General features: G+C 33.7%; 1 protein-coding gene across 2 annotated transcripts in view; it reads left to right on the top strand.

Moving 5' to 3' along the window:
- Cadm2 (cell adhesion molecule 2) overlaps nucleotides 1-23,817 on the top strand; it is an 889,457-nt gene that overhangs the window by 807,266 nt on the left and 58,374 nt on the right. The window contains exons 7-8 of one of the 2 annotated variants that reach the window (XM_050148726.1): nucleotides 6,266-6,444; nucleotides 18,933-19,052. In XM_050148726.1, the coding sequence (XP_050004683.1) occupies nucleotides 6,266-6,444; nucleotides 18,933-19,052 (299 nt within the window). The remainder of the gene's footprint in view (nucleotides 1-6,265; nucleotides 6,445-18,932; nucleotides 19,053-23,817) is intronic. The other variant, XM_050148727.1, reaches the window with a different exon arrangement.

Genomic DNA, 23,817 nt, shown 5'->3' on the forward strand with positions numbered 1-23,817 from the left:
TATTAAAAATGACCCATGGAAAACATTCTTTTACCATTAAATAGCACAGCTATAGCATCTGAAAATAATGAAGCTTGATCTTTGTTTTACTCCAAATGTACAGAACAATATTTTCACAATAATTTGAATGAATATACGTAGAATATTACTACAAATTGTATGAGGAACATATTTTTTGACTATTTGTAACAAACGACTGTGTATGTTTTTCATTTAAGATGATTGGTATGAGAAATATAGTCTTGGAGAAATCATTTTTTTTGATTTTTTTTCCTACTTTACAACATTTTTAACTCCCAACAAAGAAAAATAACAAAATGGTTCTTTGAATCCATTTCAGGATAAAAAGAGCATTTTTGTTCTTTTTAAAAATTCAACTTTTACCCATTTGCTTTAAAAGTTATTAAATACAAGGCAACTTCTTTTATTATTTATCTTCTTTCTGTGTCCTGTCCCTCCCCCCTTTACCTCTTGCCCTTTTCTCTCCTTTCAATATCAATTCAAAGTTGGACTTTAGTTTAAGAAGCAGTCTCAGTCTGTGGAAGTGGGAAAATGTATAGGTAATAGTCTACTAAGGATCCTTCTCTTTTGAATACAATAAAATTACATCTTTCTACATTTACCAATTTCAAACTGATTTACAATTCATTTGCTTTTCAGATTCATTAGTATTCCTAAAACTTGACAGCATAAGTGAAGAGATTTTCCCACAACTATACAAGATAATTTCATAATCTAAAAGGCTTTGCTTAATTCATAAAATGAAACCAAATGTTTATGAAAATCATACTAGCTCTTTCAATATCCCATGGAAATATTACAGATAACATAGAAGAATTCTGTTTTAAAAGATCTCTTTGATAATTAAAACTTCAATCAAATCTGGTGACTAAGTATGGGAGTTTTTCAACTGAAATGAAGCCATTGGGCATTTCACATTATTACAAGATACACTGAGCAGAACAGTATTGAAGTTCTGCTTTGTCTTCCAGGAAACACTGAACATAAATAATCATAAATTCCTTCCTTCTTTCTTTTGAGTCAGAATATGATACCTACTTGATGTTATTACACTGAATACTTTTCATATACAAAATTTTGTAAACATTTTAGGGTTACATAGCAACTTATATACTAATGTGATGGAAAAATTATAGAGCCTAGGAAAGGATGTAAGTATTTGTGGAGATGTTCAATCTGGATAGTGTTCCAACTTTTGGATGTTCCTTTATTCCTGCCCAATTATATAAACAGCAGGCGAAAGCTTTTGTTGGACAGTCTAAATCATGGAACTCACTATTGTGTAACTAAATTGCTTATTGATTCTTTACTCTTCTTCAAAAACCTTTGTCTAAAACAGAGACAAATCATCTATGAAGTCCGAGAGAAGGTTCCTGCCCACAGTCCATGCAGAGTAGACCAGGAATAACTTCACATAGAATTGAAAGGATTAGAAGAATTGCTAGTACTCAAACTTCCTGGATCATTGACCCAAAAAGAAACTGAACTGAGAAGAATTTAGAAATCCAATAGTTCTTTTAACTGGTATCAACATACCAAATAAATTGGCAGTCAAAGTTAGTTATAACATTACTTTATAAATGACAATGTGTGAATGGCACTGGAAATCTATACAGATATTTCTACAGTTGACACACTACATTCATAAAGCCTCACCATGACAATTGCCAAAATGTGACCAGATCAAGGATGATACAGTCAGTGGACATGCCAACCTACACATAACACAGGGAAAATCCCCAAGGACTCATTGTAACAAAAAATTACAAGCAACTAAGAAAAGCTGGGAGTGGCAAAGACTGTTTTCCCCTAGGGAAGAACATAACAGTCAGTTGTCCAATGCCAACCATAAGCCCTGAAAATATATTTACCTGAAATGTTATATAGACTGATCAGCTTATATAGGACTATCTATCTATCTCTCTATCTATCTCTCTATCTCTCTATCTATCTCTCTATCTATCTCTCTATCTATCTATCTCTCTATCTATCTCTCTATCTATATCTATCAATCCATCTACATACATACATACATACATACATACGTACATACATACACATATGTACACTCAATAATGATTACTCAGAAAAAAGGTCATAAAATTAAAGGAGAATAGAGAGGGATGTATAGAAGGAGTTGGAAGAAGAAATGTTGTAGTTAAATTATAATTTCAAAAGAAAAGCTTTCCTAAAGAAAACTCTGTGCTAACTCTTTAAAAATTTCTGGCAGATTATAATCTCTTGCACTTAATCCTTAAAATATAAAAAATCCGAAGATCTTTGGTTTCTATTCTTATTTATACAACCTACTCTCCTAGAAGAACCTGTTAGAAAATGCCTTAGGTATACCCCTTTAAATTCTTATGTATAAGTTTATAGATTTGATAGACAAAAGTAAAATGAAATTTTAACTAATACTGGTAATAATAATCTTGTAATAAAAAGCTTGATATTCTGTAGCGACTATGTGAACGTTCTCACTGTAGAGCTGGTTGGTCCATGATATCTCATTTTTGCTGCTCTCATCGCTCCTGTTACTTCTAATGTCTACCTCCTCCCCTTTTCTATCCTCATTGCATAAAAACTTTAAACTGGAACTTCTTTTAAAATGATCTTTTTTGGATGAATATTGTTATTCATCTGTAACAAGAAACTCCATCATATGAAGGTTCCAACTAATAAAGGCTAGGGATCCTCTATTTTAAGATGAAAAAAAAAACTGTATCCAAGTCATACTAAACCACTTAATATTCAGTTGAACATTTCAAAATTACTTAGGGGCAAGTGTAAGTTATTTATAATCTGTATATAAACTCTAAACTCCATTTCATTAAAATTGTAACCAATTATGTGAACATCTTTACCACTTTGAGTACTTATCTCCCAAAGAAAGAACATGGATGTCTAAAGGATTTAGTTTAATGGAATACTGACTTCAGTCACAGACTCATCCTGCCACCAAATATGCAGAGGCTGCTTTCTTTTGTTATTCTTTTCTTTGTTCTTCTTTTGCTGTTTTATTATTCATCCATTTTCTAGAAGAGACTTGTTTTGTTTAGGAAAAATAAATTTATTTTAAAAATGTTAAATATAGACTGAACACTTAAATTTCAACAATTATTTAGGTTTTTATGTTTCTATATAATTTTAAAATTCATATCTAAATTGAATTGTGCATTTATAGAACCATGTGCTTAAAATGAAATTGAAAACATGTTAGCCAATTAGAAGAACATTATCACCATTTATATTAGGGATGTTAGTTTTGGGTGTATGCACAATTGTATCTCAGTGTTTATCAATCTCAATTTATACATCAAGAAAACATCGTCTTGCTATTACAAATGCTTCCTTTGAGAACAATTGAAACGACTGGTGTCTTCAAATAAAAATTATCCATGTTATTTTTATTATTGGTTTTCTTTACAAGAATAAAAACACTTTATAAGGCTTTGTGAAAAATGAAAAATTCTCCTTTAGATCTGACAAAAGTATTTGTTTTATGTGACCTATTTTTCCATTTCCAAGGAAGCTAAGAATATGCACATATAAGGTCATATAGAGAGTTCCAAAATTCAATTTAGTAAATTCTAATGGCAGGTAGCATAAGTAGTATGTATACAGCAAGTAGATATTTATTAGTATTTGTTCTTATTTTCATAGAGATATTAATAAAATTATCTAATTCATTGGATGAGAAAAATAATAGTCTCCAATAATTTTATATACTTAGTTTCTTCAATATTTTCATGTAAAGATGTTCTCTCAGAAATCTCATGAGTATAACTCTGATAAAATTGCCTCTATTTCTTTGCTTTCTCTTTCTGAAGAGATAGGAAGAAAGCAAAGTGTTTGCTATTCTCTTTTAGCACACTACAATAATTCACCCTGGTCACCAAAATATATGTGGCAATTGGGTTCTCTTTACCAGCCTTATGTCCTTCTAGGGACATCAACAATGAAACCTGTTATTCACTTCAATTCTGACTCCCTGTAGCTGGAGATAGTGTCAAATCCCACAGTAGGGAGGCTCAATCCCAGGAAACGGCTACTATGTCTTAGGCCAAGTACACAGAGCAAACTGTAAAACGTCCTTCTGACCTACAGGCTATGAAGCAGAATTGCCATGACTCCCTCCCTGGGTTCAATTAATTTGCTAGAATGTCTCCAAGAAGCACTTCTCTCTTCATTGCAAAGGTTACTGCAAAGGGCACAGATGGACAACTAAAGGAGAGGATGCCCAGGGGAAGAAGAAGAAAAAAAGGACAAACTGGGGAGCCTCAATCATGGGGAAAAATTTCTGTGTTCTTATTTATTTATGTTTATATTTATTATTTATTAATTGTTAGTCCTTCTACAATTTCTTACATGTATATAGCTTATTCTATATTGCTACTTTCCACTGTGATCTTTCTCTTATGTGTCTTACCTCGCTTCCTTCTCTGCTAATTCTCCTTCATATCTGCCTATCCTTATTTCAGATTCATAATTTTCATTTTTGTTTTGAGACACATTTAACTTGATCAGGGTTATGTAGACTACAACTATCCATTGCATCCTCATACTGTCATCATCTGGAGCACATTTAAATGTAATGACTAGTCTCTCCATGAATCTAACAGTAGCAAACTGTTCAGCAGCAAGGTTTGGAGAACTCCAGATCATCTCGTTCATGTTCCCTGTCAGTGGGTCATTCCTTTGTGGACCCCATGTTGGTGTCTACTATGCTGCTTTGTGTCTGAGATTACAATGACTCTGTCTTGTTCAGAAGATACCATTTTGTAGCCTTTCTCCCATTTTCTGTCTCTTCCATTCATTCTGCCCAATCTTTTGTAATCTTATCTTAGTTTTATTTTGGATTGAGCCTTCATCCATCACTTATTCTGGACGCCTTGTGAAGTTTCTGCATCCATTATCATTCATGGGAAAGAATCTTTACTGATTAAGGCTGAGAGTAATATTTCTCTGTGCATATAAATATAAATATTTCAAAAGCAAAGTTATGACAGGTGAATTTTGCTCAGTAACAGTATTTCGTTATATTCCAGATCATGGGTTCTCAGCGTTTTGCTTATTATCCCCTTGGGTGTTGTATATCGTATATCCTGCATATCAAATATTTGTATTGTGATTCATAACAATAGCAAAATTACAGTTATGAAGTAGCAACAAAATTATTATATGACTATGGGTCTTCACAACATGAAGAACTGTACTAAAGGGCCCTAGCATTGGGAAGGTAGAGAACCCCTGTTCTAGAACCTATGATACCAACCTGCCACATGTGGTTATGACCATATTTACATTATAAGACATTGATTCCTTCCTCTATATTAGGCCTTAAAGACTATCAAAGAGCATTTTTTACTCTAATAACAGTTGTGCCACAACTCCACACATGGGCTCAGCTTACCTAACAGATTTGTGTCATCATTTAGGGGATTCAGAATTGAGTAGGCCTGCAGATGACTCTTCTCCCCCAGCAGCCTCCATAACTCTTTTGAGGTTCTGCAGGCACAGGGTCAGGTAGTAAGCTTCTGGGTAGTTCCAAACTGATACCTCTATAGTATCCAAATAAATGAGGTGTGTGTGTGTGTGTGTGTGTGTGTGTGTGTGTGTGTGTGTGTGTGTGTGTGTTTCCCACAACAGTGTGTCGAGAGACAACTTTCAGGACTTGTTCTCTCTCTACCATACTTTTCAGTCACGGAATTGGGATTGTCAGCATTATATGGCAGGTGATCTCCTGTCTCCCTGGTCCTCTTAATCCGTTTTACTAAAGAAATGCTTTTAAGCAAATTCCTTAGGAGAGTAGGAAAAGTGGTAGAGATAAGGGAGTGAAGGGTGCTTGCAAGAAATGCCATGCCATAGCAGTGGGCCCATGTTATAAAATGCTAGGTAAATTTAAGGAACAATTGTCTACGAACGTCCAAAGAAAGTCGTTCATTATGAGATGTTAGTCACTGATAAAAGCATCTGGACTCGGAACCTACCTAAGGAGGACAAAAGAAGTGGAAGCTACAGTAACTCAATAAATTTGTTCCTAACACATATCGGAATAAGTAGAACAAAATTAAATTGTATTTATCGTGCCTCTAACTCTTCTAAGTTAGCACAAGCTGGTTCTTGGTTCCTTTTAAAAAACTACCACACGGAAGTAAAGAGGTGTTTATATAAATTGTTGGCTTTTGTTCATAGAACACTCAACATTATTTTTTCCTCTCTACATGCATGTTGTATCCAATAGGCCAGAACCTGTTCTGTGGACAAAGGATGGTGCAGAGTTACCAGATCCTGATCGAATGGTCGTGAGTGGTCGAGAACTCAACATTCTTTTCCTCAACAAGACGGACAACGGCACATATAGATGTGAAGCCACGAATACCATTGGCCAAAGCAGCGCAGAGTATGTCCTCATTGTACATGGTGAGTTCTTTGGTAAACATTACATGGGATAGGAGGAAAACCACGGAGAAATGCTAAAATCTTCCAACATTATTAGAAAAATCAGGTAATAGGTCTTCTTTTTCTTTCAGAAGGACTTATCATGAGTGTGAATGTCTTCAAGATAGACATTTAATGTGTTTCAGGTTTGACTAATAAGAGAAAATTAAAGAATATATGAAAAATAAAATTATTTTGTGAAAAAACTTATTACAAATAATTTAATCTGGTATTTAGTAGTAACTTGTAAATTTTATTAGCGGTTATCTTTAAATTTACCAGATATGATTTTGAGTCATTATCCACAGTACTAGAAAACATTTTTCTTAAGCTAACTTCATTGTATTATCATTAAAATGTGCTTCCTAAACACTTAATTGCATCACACAAGAGATAATAATATGCCATTGGAGTATAGTAAAGTCAAAAGTTCACAATTAAAATGTTTAATTTCTTATAAGTAATAATTTGAAATTTTTTTTCTTGATTGCACTTAACTAAAAATTGGTTTGAATGCAAAAAGGGTAGAAATGGGTATGAATAAAGGGAATGAGTGTTTTACTTTCAAAACACCATAGCTTCTGCATAAGGAGGCTTTAGTGTATGACTAGAAGGGAATGCCTCATAAATACCATAATAAATACAGGTAATGTTCTTTATATACCTGCTTCTGGCAGTTTCTCATGTATGCCAGAATGCATTCTGAATCTCCAAAAGAAAGATTTACCAACAGCAATAATGCTTCCCTCATATGTTCCACCAGGAAAATATTTTACTGAGCTTACTATTTTATCTTTTGTAATATCACAAAATAATGACCCATCATTGTATAAAACAAAAAAGTAATAAATTTGGTGGACTTCAAGAATCATGGAAAGAATGTGTTTTGTGTTTTTTATCTGAATCCAACTATAAAATACTGCTAGAAATTTGGTTGAGTCAAATACCTTTCAATAAAAAAGGAAAACTATTGGAGGGATTAATTATAATTCTTAGAGAGATTTAATTTTCTGGAAAATATAATAGCCTTGTTTTGTCATATTTTCAGGTATTTATTTGTTATAATACAATAAGAATGAAGAAAATAATGTAATAACATATAGTTCTATTTTCAAAATTGTTGTAATATAAAGCAACTCTTCTTAAATACCTTGCTAACGTAAACAGTGAAGGCATATAATGCATAGATTTTTTTTCACAAATAACACACCAGGAATTGTAGAATTTGTGTTCCATTTCTAATATGTTGTGAAAATTTTTTTAAAAAAATCAATTTTGGGAAGCATCACTCATATAATTGGGTTAATTAGACTGGGTTAAAGGTGGTAAACTCATGTAGGTGAACATGCCACTTTCATTACCAGGCAGAGTATAAAAACTACCTCTTTAATTACAAAACTTCTTCAGAACTTATGAGCAGGATGCAAGGGTTCTTATGTGTGTTCAACATGCACTCTCACCTTAAGTCTGGGATATATGATCCATCTTAAATTGTCTAAGTAAGTGGGAATCCTGCCTGCATGTTGTGTAGCACCTTAAGACTGTGGAGAATTCAAAGAGAAGTGACTGAGAAATAATATACCCGGATACGTGACATTTTTTCTTTTAAAGAATTCTAGTAGGGGAAAATTCATGCTATCTCCGTGTTTACAAGCTGGCAATGTTTTTTTTTTTTTTTTTTTTTTTTTTTTTTTCCAATAAGCAAGCTGCCTTTAGGTTCTTGGCAGTTGACATATTTCTAATAAATATTTTTCTAAGCACTTTTTAAGAATCATTTTTGGCTTTGCTTTTGAACTCCAATTCATCCAAAGCACCCCATAGATTAATGCTTTTCATGCTGCTAGACAGATGCTGTGAAGTTCAACAGTAGTTTACCTAGTATTACTGCGAGAAGTAATGAGAGGCTCTGTGAAACAGTAAAACCATATTGCACTGTGTTTACAGGGGGCTCCAATTGGGTCCGTTACAAAATAAAGGGTAATTTTTTCCCTATGCACACTAGGTATAATGTTTCACTAGTCACTGGTTGTATGAATATAAAAGCTACACTCTTCTGTTAATGGTTTGGCTGTTTTGAAACCCCACTAAATGATAAAATCTGAGTGACATTTTGATCTACAATAAATGCTATGTGTGATAACTTTACCCTTTTACATTTTACTCCAAGGTTGATTTTTTTTTTTACATCTGCTTTGATGATTTAACTCTAGTTCAGAAAGGGTTTTATGACCTGAGACTCACATCTGAATCTATCAAAGCTGCCTGCATTTATTGATTCCCATCATGATGGAGGTTGGGATACTTGCTTATAAAATCACCAACCACACAGATGTCAGGCTCTGGTTAGATATTATCCTCTGCGTACAACGGTAGTACATGGTGACGTTTTATGGCATTTAATTATAATGACCGTTGATGTTTTGGGTGATACACACTACAGGTTTTCTTCAACTCCTCTCTCCCATTATATCTTTAAATTTTTCAGCTTTAGAACTACAGATGGTGACTTAAACTGCTGGTTTAACACGACTTCAATGAAAGGATCACTGAAAGTCAGTAAACAAGGAAGTATAACAAGGAATTCATTATACATAAATGAAGGCTGTGCCTTTTAAAGGTACAGTAAAGTAGATAGCACTTCTCATTAAAAAGCTCAGCAATAGAAAAATAAGTCTGTTAATAGCAAGAATTATTCTATTCAATTTATATAAGCATCATAGCTCATTATATTTATTTATAAAATCTTAATAATTCTCTGTTATTTTATCATTTTTAAGGAATTATTCATCCTTTTTAATGAAATCAATATATATATATATATTTGACATATTATAGCATTTTATTCCTTTTGTCTTTTTTGTATTTTGATAAATCTGACCAAAATAGCAATGCGTTTGCTCATCAATAATTTGGTATATATCCTCTAATTATAAAGATAATATGAAGCTAAAATTATTTGCATTCAACACAATGATAGCTTAACAGTGGCAAGAAGAAATAACATCAAATAAGCAGTACAAAAGTGAAGAATTAAGAAAGGATGGCCATGTAGATAAACATAATCTGTGACGGTGCAGAGCAAGTACCAATATTGTAAAAAAATTAAATGCAACACTAGAGTTCCATATTACTTTTAAATAATGGCATACATCAAAAGCAAAATCATTCAGTACACTATCAGTTACACAGATGTGCCCTGAATTGGACTAGTATTCTTCTATATCACTGTGAGCCTAAATAGATAATGACATATTTGACACCAGTGTTTACTCAACAGTCACATAGTAATGTTGTTTCCCCCTCCAAATCCTTCTAAAATGCAGTATACAGAATATTAATTCAGTACACATTCTTAAATACAAGAAATTTCAAAATTCTTGTGCAAAAGGTCCTAGGAAAATTTTGCAATATCCAACAGCATAAAAGCTAATGATATATTTGTCAGGATAACTTCAATAAACAAACTTGTTTCTCTAAGAAAACATTCATTTTTAAGAAACTTCATAAATTATTCTTCCCAAGCAGCAAGTACCCGGAACAACATCCAACTACTGAAGGCATCAAAGCAGATAGCTATGGCTATAAAGAATTACTGGCTACCTTAGTCATTTTATAGTGGAAAGAAATTAAAATATTTCATATTTTTCTCATCATCTGATTAAAATTGTTCTCTTGGGGTGAAAACAGTGAGTGAGATGGCTCACTGAGTAAGAGAACTTGTTGCCAAGCCTGAATGGTTAAGTTTGTTATTGGGACTCAGGTGGCAGAAGAAGAAGACCTACTCCAAATAGTTTCTCTTTTATCTACACCCCTGGGCCTATCACATCTGTTTTTCAAAAAAATAAATAAAACAACAGAAAATTTGGAGTCTTTATTCTTGAAAATATCACAACTGTATGAAATAGGAAGGTATGAGATGTAATATATATGAACAGTGATGAGTCCATATGTTCCCAGAGCTTAACATAGTTTACTCTTACACTTAACAGTGCATTTTAGTCAACTCACGTGAGAGTTATAAATTCTGCATCAAATATATAAACACACACATATGATGCTGTAAAGTACACAAAATACACACAATACACACATACATAGATGTATGTGTGTGAAGGTATGAGAGAAAGAGAAAGAGCAGAAAAAGTAAACTTATTAAACAATAAAAAGGGAATATTTTCTTCTAACTCCTTTTAAAACATGGTATACAAAGCATTAATTCAGCAGACATTCCAAGAAAGCAAGAAAATTCCAGCAGCATGCTTTCTGAGTTTTTTGAGCAGACCTGGAAAGGTAGGCAGAGAAAAAGACCAGTTGTCTCTACTACCAATAGATGCGCAATTGGGGAGGTACACATTATAAGCCAACATTGCACACATTGGTATGAAAACTTCAGTGGAGAAAGCAGGCCATCTGGTAATGAACACACATATTACAGAAAGTTCCCATGTTCTTCCTCTTGCTTATCCAAATTTAACACTTACATGTGAGTTAAAATTATTTTACCATTATCTGACTTGTTATACACTGTCCTTATTTTCTTCTATAAACTAAATCTAGATATTTTAAGCACTTCACTATCTTATACTGTGCTTCTTTGAATTAAATCACATGCTATAAACTTTTCCATGTTTTAACTTTACATATATATGTATTTATATATATACATTTATATGATATTTAATCTTTATAGCCATATAAAACATGCAAAATTCTCTACAACTATTATTTTGTTATCATGGATTAAAATATAATTGTAGTTTTCTTCTATTTTTATTCACCCAATCAAGTCTTACAGCCATTGATTTAATAGCTCCAAGATATTTTTAGTTTATTTGTTTCTTCAGGTGTTTATTGAAATAAACCCAGATAACAATGGCACTGCCATTGTTTATTGGCAAGGTAATTACATTAGTAATAACACATAACACACATACGTATACTTTGTGATCCATCATATTTTATTGTTAGTTGGTAAGAGCCATCATAAAAGTAGTTTAATATTTAAAAGAAATTAGTAGTAAGAGAGTATTTCTTCTAGAAATGTCTATGTGTTTTAGAAAGAAATGTATCACGTCACTAAATATGCCTTTCCAATGTTAAGAGTCAGCTACAATTGCTATTTTCCTTATATGTAGGATTAATAATAAATGTCAATAATGCCCAAAGACAAATTCTGTATAAATATATTATAGAACATAACATCAAAGCCAAACTTCTGAGGTGTGTAGTGCACGGTAGCTCTTCAGAGTGTAGGGGAGCAGCTATTTTTCACAGGGATGCAGAGTACTGAAAACAAATGACTTCTCACCAGGGTAGACAAACAACTGAGGCAGGGAAATGAGCTTTCTTCACTGGCTGTAAGAAAAGTTTCTAGGGTATCACTGTGGAAGGACGCTTAAAAGAAATTCCACCCTAGCTCAGAATTGAGAAATAGATGGTTATTTATTTAGGGGTAAACTTACAAATCAGAACCCAGCAACTGGAAAGAGAGAGGACACATGCTCTATATTGGCTTATGTAGTATAAGAGGCCGAACGTTAGTAGTCTCTTTTGACACATAATCATAATGATTTAGAGAATTTAGAAGATTATGTACTTATTATTTATGTATGCAGTTGTACTCCTAGATAGGTGGATTCTAATAGATCGTGATGGCACTGAGAGAGTAAATTGTGTATAGAATAGGAAAGAGAAGACTGGATTGTGAACAGATGCACAGCCTAGCAAACATTAAAGAGGGATTCAACTAAAATCTGTTCCCTCATATAAACACAGACCTGACCAGCTGGTAAATTAATTGTGTGCACTAATAATAAGCATGCTTCCTGCAGAAGCTTTTCTTTAGAAACAGAAATGGAAAATACACGGTATAGAATGAAAACTATAGGAAAGACACCCCTACGCAACAACGAACTTTGTGCCAATAATGGGGAGTCCCTTGGCTGCTGATCTCAACAATGCTGGCTGAGATTTTCCTACACGGCCACTGCTTGCATGATTCTTTAAAAACATCTCTTTAATCTTTGAGATAACACATCACTCTAGACATGAAAAAGTAGACAGAGCTTGATGCCTGTAGGAAAGCCATGCCTCTGACTGTTTTAATAAGCTGCCAAACTCTGCAGACACAAGTGTAGATGAGAGCCCTGCGTTTGTTTTATAACTCATTTAAAAGTGTATGTGGTGCATGCGTGCGTGTGTGTGTGTGTTGAATAGATCACTAAACAGAGTTGAATCAAATCCCTCTCTTTAAGATGAAAATGCAGGGGATAAACTGAGTTTTCAGTTGTCACAGTACAAAATCCATGCATATATACCTCACTGACATAAATGTTCTTCCAGATCCAGATGGATGTCTACCAAATGTCAAAAGAAAAATTTTATTAAGAATTTATCATTCAAAATTTTCAACATTAATAACATATTCTGTGTCTATATAACCTTTCTTCTATTTGCAGTATATAAAAAGGTAAACACAAGGATGGATTCATTTGCACTCAAGTATTCTTATTTTGTTAGGTATAAATCTACTTGGACTATAATTTTCCAAATATTTACAGAGTTCTGTTACCCAAACACATGGAGTTTAGTTAGCTCATTTGTCAAAGAATTCAAGCCATACGTCATGACCTTATGTGGATAATTGGGGTTCTGGTCTTCAGAAACTATGGACTTTACATAAAATATGTTTTGCAGCTTCTCACTTTATAGTTTCCACAAATATGTCATTTAATATATCAATACTATTTTAAAATATAAAAATAATCCTCATGTTTTTCTGTTCTTCTTGGAAAATGCCTCATTGCCTAGTGAGTCCAGAGCAGCCAGTGGAAAAAGATAAGAACAGATTGAGGGCCTCAATTGTAAGTTATGTTCATAGGACATTCCACTGGTTATATAACACCAAATAGTCAAAATTAAAAATGTACATGCCAGTAGCATTAGACTGAGTAGTGAATACTTATATATTTAGAAATACATAGACATGTACACACAAATGTATGTACAGCAAAAATTAAAGAAAAAGAGGCTTTTAATTTGCAAAAGAGCAAAGTGGGAATTAAATGGGAGTGTGTGAATGGAGAAAAATGAGGGGAAGAAATAATAATAATCTCCTCAAAAATTTTAAAAATGAAAAATTTTACAAAGGAACTTCCTATATGATTCAGTAACAGGAAGCTTATCAAGCATGTACAAGACTCTGAACTCAATCCCCAGTACTGCAACTAACAAAGCAAAAGCAAAAGAAAACATTAAAACAGATTAAAGAAAAAAATTAAGTTGAATGTGGGCCTGGCAAAACCCTGGGTTAATGCTTAAAATATTAAATAAATAAATAAATAAATAAATAAAATAAACAAACAAATAGGTAGATTGGTGAATTAATTAATTAATATGAAAATTAGTGTGATATATTCCTGTGGTCCAAGTGCCCAGGACGGAGGGGCAGCACATCACTAGTCCATACTCATCCTCTCTTCATGAGAATTCCAGGCCAGCCTGAACAATATAATACCTGGATTCAGAAAGAAAAACACAGGCAGACAAAAGCTAAAACAGACAAAAAACAATGAGCACCAAAACCAAACCAAGCAAACAAGCCCTATACCCTAGATTCCAAATTAAGGAACCTTTTTGTAATTTATTAAGTGACATGAATATACCACTTAACAGGAGCCAAGAGTGGAAAATACCACTCATTTAAAAAATTTAGAGATGTTTTGACCTCAGGCTTGTTATATGGAAACATGGGGGTCTTAGTAAGAGAGTGACTTTTCTACCCTAAAGGTATTAATTGGTAATAACATTTTCATCAGATTATTTTTTTTCAAATTCCCAAAACATTTTTGGTGAAAAGAATTATATAAATTACCATACCAAACAAATTTTAATGAAGTGATTACATGTGGTTAAGTTAAATAGTATGCAAAACACCTCTTGCCTCCTTTCATGACTGAACTCACATGGAAAAACAAATACCGATTTCTCAATAGTTTTCTGAATTCTTCCTTGTATCTCTTACTTCATGTACTTTTTGTTAAAAAATGGCTGTGATATCCTCTTATGCAATCACATGACATACTCAGGTTAAGGTGCTTCTAGGGAAGAACTCATACATTGAAGTCTGTAGAGCTTAATAGTACGGGATCATCCAAGCTGAAGGCATTGTTGATCCTGTTTTTTTTTAATGCATAAATATTTTTATTTTTTATTGATTTTTATCAAGCTCTACATTTTTCTCTGCTCCCCTCCCTGACAATAATGCAGTTTTTAAGTACTAAAATAGTTGTCAATAGTTGTACCTATTACTTTACAATGCAACATTTCTCTGCATTCTTCTCATTGGTACTTTTCAATTTAGAAGCATAAACTTTAGAAATTAGAATTTAAAAATGTAATGAATAGTTTTTTTTAATATAATTTTTTTATTGAAAAAAAAAAGATTTCCGCCTCCTCCCCGCCTCCCATTTCCCTCCCCGTCTCCCTTTTCCCCCCTCCTCCCTCTCCTCTCTCCCTCCTCCCCACTCCTCTCCCCCTCCCTCTCCAGTCTGAGGGGCAGTCAGGGTTCCCTGCCCTGTGGAAAGTCCAAAGCCCTCCCTGCTCCATCTTGGTCTAGGAAGGTGGACATCTAAACTGGCTAGGCTCCCACAAAGCCAGAACATGAAGTAGGATCAAAACCCAGTGGCATTGTCCTTGGCTTCTCAGCAGCCCTCATTGTCCGCCATATTCAGAGAGTCCGGTTTTATCCCATGGTTTTTCAGTCGTAGTCCAGCTGGCCTTGGTGAGCTCACAATAGATCAGCCCCACTGTCTCCGTGGGTGGGTGCACCCCTCGTGGTCCTGACTTCTTTGCTCATATTTTCCCTCCTTCTGCTCCTCCTGTTTTAAGCTTCAGTTTTACAGTGAGGTGGTGGTGGTGCATGCCTTGAATCTCAGCACTCGGGAGGCAGAGGCAGGCAGATCGCTGTGAGTTCAAGGCCAGCCTGGTCTACAAGAGCTAGTTTCCAGGACAGGCTCTACTTGTGTCCATTTAGAATCCCACACGTGGGTTTTAAAGAGAAAACACATAGTAATTTTTCTCTTCAAATAGTTCTTTTTCTCTTCAAATAAGACATCCATTCTATTCATAAATGTTCCCTGTAATTACCTAGGACTGTTGCCTACCACCTATAGTTCAAAACTGCAATTTGTTCCAATTTTCCAGAACAGCTTTTTGTGATCATCTTTGTATAAGGATATCACTTAGCAGGAGAAGCCGGTTGAAACTACCAGAAACGTTAAGAAATTTGTTCCAATCAAATTTTGAGAAGGGTCCCTTTTATGAAAACAGAAGGGGTTACAACAATTCTCCCAAATTGGAGAGTAAGTAACAGGGGTGAGTTGAAGTCTTGTCAGCCTGATGTCTGTCAAGTCATTAAAGGTTCTGGGGTTGTCTCCTCTTCATGCTATGATTTAAATAGGCTGCTACAGGTGCTGAATATAATGGATACAGATAAATGTCCATCTTTACAAAAACAAAACCAGTAAACATGCCCCTTGCCATTGCTCCCAATGGCAGCAGAATGTGCAATAAAATATTAAGGATCCATTATTTTTAAATCAGAGAAATTTGAATTCTTTCTAGCACAATACTAATTCTTGCCTTAATTCTATTACCTTCAGAATCCTGACCCTTTGTGTGCATATTCATAATTGCTCTTGAAGTGAAATGATTATTCTTTCTCCTCTAGAACGGGGAGTTTAGTATCATCAAGCAGGAAGGATGCAGATGTATGGATTCAAGACTAAATAGTAGCATTTTTTTTTCTCTCCTGATTTGGGCAATAGTCTTTGGAGAGAAACAAGCACTTTGGGCTTCTGGGGCTCTTCAGACTTAATTTTGTTTTCGAAAATCCATTCTGAATGCCATTTTTAAAAAGAGAAACTGCCACAAAACAAGTTGACAAGTTAGAAATTATACAGCACATTTATAGAAAACACAACATACCTTTAACCTGGAAAACTCATTATTAGGAAAAAAAATGTTGCAGTGCTCCGCAGTTTATTGTATGCTGCTCCTGTTGGAAGGGATTTCATTCTGACAGGGCTCCATAGGATCTGGTGGGCTCTAATAAGCGCCCTCTCCCCTGCAAGAAGGTCAGATTGCACGTTTTCTAATTTCTTCATTAACATGTGAAGGGAGGGACCCTTCCCCACTGTCTTGATTGGCGTTTATGACTTATTAGTCTAACAAATGCTGACACACTCATTCATAATTTAAAAAATTATTAGTAAGTACTGGTTACTAATTCATTAAAGACTAGACAGTGATAGAAGATTCTATATTTATTGTATGGGCACTTATAGAGATTAGATGGGTTCATTCAAGAATGCTTAGAAAAAAATGAACATACATAGGGTTCTCAAAAATCCAGAATTTCTATTATTGTGGAGGTTGGAAAAAGTGAAAATGAAATTCAATTAATACTGTATTTTGGATAAACCAGATGAAACAAATGAATATATATAAGCTTGTTATTTTGAACCAGCTTTTGTAATGAAATAATAAAGCTAATTTTGAAAGGCTGTTTTGTTTCCAGCATAAGGGTTAGGAGACTGTTATTCTAGGTCAATATTTGATAATAAAAATAATCGTAATCTGTGATAAAATTTGTAATATCAGATTCCATATATGGACTTTCAAGTATATTCTTTGTTTTTTAAAAATTCTAATACTAGAAGTTGTTTTGCATTTTTCACATAAATAATTGAGACTCCAAATAAACCAGTAATATTTCTGATAAAAATGTACTATTTTCTATTTTAGACTTAAAAAATACTAATTTTTTCATTGATTATGTTTCCATTTACTTCTATATTTAAAAGCTTACTAATCAATAAGAACACATAGTAAGAAATCAGAAGCCCATGAGCAGAAATGCTGAATTTTCATCCATTCGCGATGTTCCCTCTAAAGCTAGTGTCTCCTTATGATCATGATAAATTGCTCTCCAGGCAATGCCCATTTTCCCTAGTGATTAATGTAATACCATGGAATTTTCAGAGGTTGTTTTCTTAATTTGACTGGCCAGGAAGCATTTTCCCTGTTGAAAAACAGGTGTAAACATCAATACTCAAGATAAGAGAGTGATCTCTTGCTGGTTCCGGTGTCTCCAGTGAGAAGGATTCATTCAGCAGGTAGAGTCAGGCGAATTGAGTAGAGCTATTTATCAGAGTAGAGAACTAGAAAAATGTTTGGAGTACTCAAAAAGTTTTCCTGAAAGATTGACAAAAAAAAAAAAAAAAAAAAAAAAAAAAAAACCTTTCACCAGCAAAATAATCTGTGAAGCATTGCGACTACACTGGGACTTCATGACAAACACATGAAGTCAAACGCCAGTACAGTAATTACAGTAATTGGAGAAGTGTTTCTAATTTCCTTGCTGTGTAAATTATATCCCTATCTGCTGGGAAACAAATTTGTTTCTAAGGATTTTCCTGAGGTTTTTCATAGCTTGACACTGGCAGCATTGCTTGAGGTCTCTTTCTCCTCTCTAGATACTTGAGACTGGGTTTTATGAAGTGAAGGAATATTTGGGCCTTGCACACTCAGCCGTTCTTTTTGTTCCTTGTTATCCCTGGATTTCAATCAAATTTTAACTTATGACACCTTGACTAATTATGGATTGGAGACTGCCTGGTATAGTTCAAGCCCTTATTCAGTAACTTCTTTTGTGTCCTGTATTCAAATAAGTCATAAATTTGTCAGAACATCACATCGTGTTCCATGCTAGTTGACTCAATACTTGTTAAAGACTCCTAGGTACTGCAAATTTGTTAGAAGGCGTTACCAGCTAATTGGGGTAAGAATTGCAAGACTTTAAACTATACATTAACATCGTTTGTGAAAACAGGAGGAGCAAAATAACAATTATAATAACAATTGGCTTGTTTTGCTTGTTTGTTTGTTTCTAAAGATTGCTCTCATCCTATTTCCTTCCATTTTCCTATAAGGAAAGCCAAAGGCATTATTTAACATGCATATACACACTCATCGTTAACACTTCTTTAATCTTATATGGTGGTATTTGTGTTTATTTCCATATGTGTTGTTTCTTTGTTTATTTCCTTGACAAAGCATGTCATTTTTATTTTACATATGTGTATTTTGCTGCTGCATGTGAGATTTTCAAATGACTCAAACAACAAGTGAATTCTTGTCATTTTAAATTTCACTTTAAATATTGCCAATAATTTACTTATTCTCAAACATAGCTCCCAGATTTTTTTCTTTTTGTGGAGCATAAAAGGGAAGTGAAAGAAAAATGACAGAACCTGTGTGCTATAGTTGTTTTGTACCTGTTATTCTGTTTCAACTTATACAATTAAGCCTAAATAAGATGTGTGTATTTATAATTTGAATCATTTGTGTTTCTCTTTTGTTTGCATGATATGATTTTATTTTATATTTTGTTTCTTTCCACTCACCAGATGTTCCCACCACTTTGCTTCCCACTACTATCATCCCCTCCCTTACCACTGCACCAGTAACAACCACTGTAGCCATAACAACCAGCCCAAGTACATCTGCATCAAGCAGCAGCAGAAGAGGTACAGTATGCTTCTTTGTTATAGCCCCAGAAGCCCAGTCAATGGAGCTGTGCAAAAGGATCTTATTAAAATAGAATAACTGAGATCCAAATTACATATTTAAATTATCTTAATTATAAAATGTAATTGGGTCAACAAGATGAGTATAAAGTAGGATTACTAAAGTAGATTATAAGTCAAATGGTATATTTTATTTTTAGTGTCACTTGTGATTGGTATCAAAATATTAGGGGATGCCATTTAAAAAAATATCTTCACTACATTAAGCAAATTTGATATGTGAAGACAGGACACAGATTTTGATTTGCCTTGAAGTGTAAAGAAATAACATGCTCAGTGATTTGGAGATAGCATTTGGCCGTAAATATCCTACGTTAATGTTGCTGACTTGATATTCCTCTTCAAATTGAAGTGTTCATGGTGTTGAATTTGTTCTAAAATGAATAGCCATGTGTATTTCACTACGTGTAACTTTCAGGTAAATGCTCAAAATATATGTCATCATAAAGTAATTCCATTAATAGAATATTCTACACTGGAATATTCTAAAGTTTCCTATCCTACTGTGAATTTATACTTGGCTCTATGAATATGCTGTAATTAGTATTTGAGTAAGTATTTTTATTTTAAACCAAGGACCCCAGCCTTATTTATAAAAAATGAGAAATCCCCATATTCAAAAATCAGCAATTACAATAATTATAGAAAAATACTTTAAACTTAATATATTCACAACAATATACAGAAAGAATTTCTAATTTAATCCTTTCCCTTCCTTACTTACATGCATTTTGTGTCTTAAAGCTAAACTAACATAATAAGTGTGTAGCAAGTTAACTGGATGCTAATGAAGACTCAATCTTCCTAGCAAGTAACTGAATAATAACAAGAATGGTTTACTTTTACCTTTCCTATGTCTTACCTTATATGATTTTTCTACTACAGTATATGTTTCTTCTTGGATTTTACTCAGTATTGATAAGAAATTAAGTTATAGCCTTTCACAACAGTTTTAAAAGCCTGATTTCTTTTTATTGCAGAAAATTTGTGTCTGGTAACTGTTAATTTTTAGTAATCATAGCCAACTGTATTATAACATATCAATGACGGGTAACAAAATAATTTGATATTAGCAGCCTTAGAGTTTCTTAAAAATATCTTGGTTAATTTGTCTCACTGAATGAACATATTTTCAGTGGCATATGAATTTATGTTAGCAAGATTTAAGAAATTTCTTACATATATTTTAGTAAGGAAAAAGAAAATATAGAAAACTAAGAGGCAAAGTAAAAAGTACTTAAAGCATAAGAATAACAGGCATCTAAATTTCTCCTTTTCTTTGTATCAAATACTCTTCTGATATCATTACAGACTGTACTTTATGTATTTGTATTACCCTATGATGTTTTCTAAATTTTATGGTACTAAAAGTGAGAGAATGGCCGGGCAGTGGTGGCACACGCCTTTAATCCCAGCACTCGGGAGGCAGAGGCAGGCGGATCTCTGTGAGTTCTAGGCCAGCCTGGTCTACAAGAGCTAGTGCCAGGACAGGCTCCAAAGCTACAGAAAAACCCTGTCTCGAAAAACTAAAAAAAAAAAAAAAAAAAAAAAAAAATGAGAGAATGAATTCTTTTCTGGCACAAACGTTCCAATAAACATTAGAAGACATGCATAGGTGTTCATATTTGTGAGACTTTAGGGTTTTAGCAACATGACCACTCAAATGTGAGCAAGGGTGATAGCAATGGACATGCCAAACTACATATGTGAAAAAATCCTTCACAAAGACTTCAACCCTTCACAAAGATTCACAGGTAACTGAAGAAACTAAAAATGGGGTAGGTGCCCCCCTCGTTTTGCAGGAAGGATCACATCAATTCAGTACCAAACAATCAGTCCTGAAAACATACATACAAGTAACATTATATGAACTAAATAGATTCTATGTAAATACAATTTTTTTACACATGCAGTGGCAGTTGATACAAAAGGAGGCCACAAATCTGAAAGAGGATGGGGTGGGAGCATATGAGAGAATTTGGAAGAAAAGAAGCGAGGTGGTGAAATGTTATAATTAAAACAGTAAAAAAAAAGTCAAAAGGGAAAATTTAAAGCAGCACGCATCCACACAAACATAAAATAGCACCCTTCATTTTCTTATTTAAAGATAGAAATAAACATTTAGAATCCAGTAAGAGGCAAAGAAATAGAATACTTGCCTAACTGAGAATGTCATATTTTTGTGCATGTGGTAAAAATAGTAGGAGATGCAAAATGTTAGACTACTCTGCAGTTTTTCCCCTTTTCTCTCGAACTAACATCTGGAGATCAGAGAAGTAACCAAGGTCACCTACATCATTGATAGTCTAGTCCAGATTTGGGGGAGAAACATTCAGATAATTCCTGCAGTATGTAAGCAAGGCTGGGAGTGTTTTACTTAGTAAGTTTTGTGAAATGCAGTTCTTGCACACTGCCACTCAGATTTGAGTTTTTTGATATATACATTTGGGGATAATTTGTTATTTATGTCTTTATGTGATTAAAAGGATTGACAATAAAACTATATTGTCTGTGAAAAGATGAGAACCAAAGGGAAAGATTGTTCTATAAAATTCTTTTTTGTTTACCATTGCATTCTTTTCTCTAACTATAATTTAAAATAAAATGAATACATAAGGTTTTATTAGGATTAAAAATGATTTCTTAAAATTTCATAAACTTTAACATTTATCTTTATAAGTATAAGAAGCTATAGCAAGTGAACAACAGCTAGGATCTTTACATAATATTTCATAATTCTTATTATCTACTGTTCTATCCGGAAACAACATATATCCAGTGTGAAATGAACCATGGCTACATCTTGATTAGAAGCTAAAATGAAATGTGCAAAATAAACTGTCCCCAGGTCATCCAAGTCATGACCTTGAGATTTTGTTTATCTCCATTTTTGTCACAGAGATTCCTTGTAAGAAGATTGGCAGCCATTTTAATTACACTAAGCAAAATTTTTGTTAAATGAATTTTGTTTCATAAAAACCCTTATTTTGCTAGTACATGTAATAGAAAAGGCATTAAAATACAGAGAAATGAGAACCTGTGGGAAAGACAGGAAATAAATAAATATTCTAGTTATCTTGGCGGCTTAGTGGTGGGTCTTTCTCTGATGAGGATTTGGTTTTGAATGGAAAACAAAACCAAATTTTAACATTTTCATCAAGACAAACAAACACAAAACAAAACACTTATTTCAGTAGGTTAAAGAAAATATTTCTGATGAATTAATACTATGTTGCCTATACTCAGAAATTGGTAATATCCCACTCTGCCATATCTCATGTTATATTCATAACCAAAGCAAACGAGGTAACATACAGAAACAAGCATATTGGCAAAACATCACATACATTATATGGATGTGATGTGAGGACACATTTGGATTCTATTCTTCAGAGGGCAGCCTCACTTGAATTGAGTGTATGTAATTATTGCATAGGCTCATACTGTTGTCTGTTAGTAAAATATATTCAAGTGATCTTTTTTTAAATAATAACGTATGTTGTTGTGCACTTCTTACTTCTGGAAGGAACCTTTATCAAAAATCTGTCACCTTCTAAGGTCCATGACTTCATAGCTCTAGGTAGTTGTGTGGTTTCTGCTATTAGGCATAATTTCCCTTTGTTATAAGAATCTACCATAAAAATTTCACCAGTGTGACTGCCTTAAATATAAAATAGACATGCTAACATGCACATGGGACTGCCCAAGAGTTCTCAAATCCATAAAGCTAAAGGCAAGTAAGGAATGCAGAGAGGCAGACAACTATTGCTACACAGAGAAGAATTCACTGATTGGTTATCCAATACTAGTGGTCAGGCATGAAAACATACATGCAAGTTACATTACATAGACCATAGAGGTTGCATTTATAGATTTATGAGTACATAAACATGCATATATATACATATTTATATACACTTATATCATAATATACATATTGTGATATATATGTGTGTGTGTGTGATGTGTGTGTGTGTATGATGGTATGCAATATGCAGCAACTCCTGAAAGGCCACGGATTTGAAAGAGCAAGAGAGGTTTATGGTATGATTTAAATGAAGCAAAAAGGGGGATGACATTTCATTATGGTCTCAAAATTCAAAGAAATAATTTTAAAAGTTCTCTCACCTGAGGAAAGATATAGAGGCTTAGGCCAGATTTATCCATTTAATAGGTAATTATCAGAATAGGGTTTTGAAAAAGTGAATCAGCAATTTTGGAAAAATAAGAGGTCTATGTATAATTATACAGTTAATGAAATTGGAGATTTTACTTTCAGAGACACAATCACATTTTTTAAAATTTATTTATTCATTTATTTTTTTTAAAGTATCTTTTCTCATTTTGCATTCCAATCCCAGTTTCCACTTTCCCACTCCCTCTTCTCCTCCCACTCCCTTTACCTTCCCCCATCCCAGCTGCCATCCTCTCCTCAGAGAGGGTAAGGCTTCTCATGAGGCATCAACAAAGTCTAGCACATGGCTTTAAGGTAGGACAAAGTCCTTCCCCACTCTATCTAGGCTAAGCAAAGTATCCCACCAAAGAGAATTGGTTGCAAAAAGCCAGTGCATGCAATAGGCATAAATCCTGGTCTCATTGTCAGTGGCCCTACAGTCTTCCCAATTCATACAACTGAAACCCACATGAAGAGGACTTAGTTTAAACCTATGCCGTTTTCCCCTCTGTCAGCTCAGATTGGATGGAT

Source organism: Alexandromys fortis, unplaced genomic scaffold (genome assembly GCF_014885135.2).
Source record: "Alexandromys fortis isolate MF-2015 unplaced genomic scaffold, M_Fortis_MF-2015_v1.1 scaffold_4, whole genome shotgun sequence".
Taxonomy (NCBI): domain Eukaryota; kingdom Metazoa; phylum Chordata; class Mammalia; order Rodentia; family Cricetidae; genus Alexandromys; species Alexandromys fortis.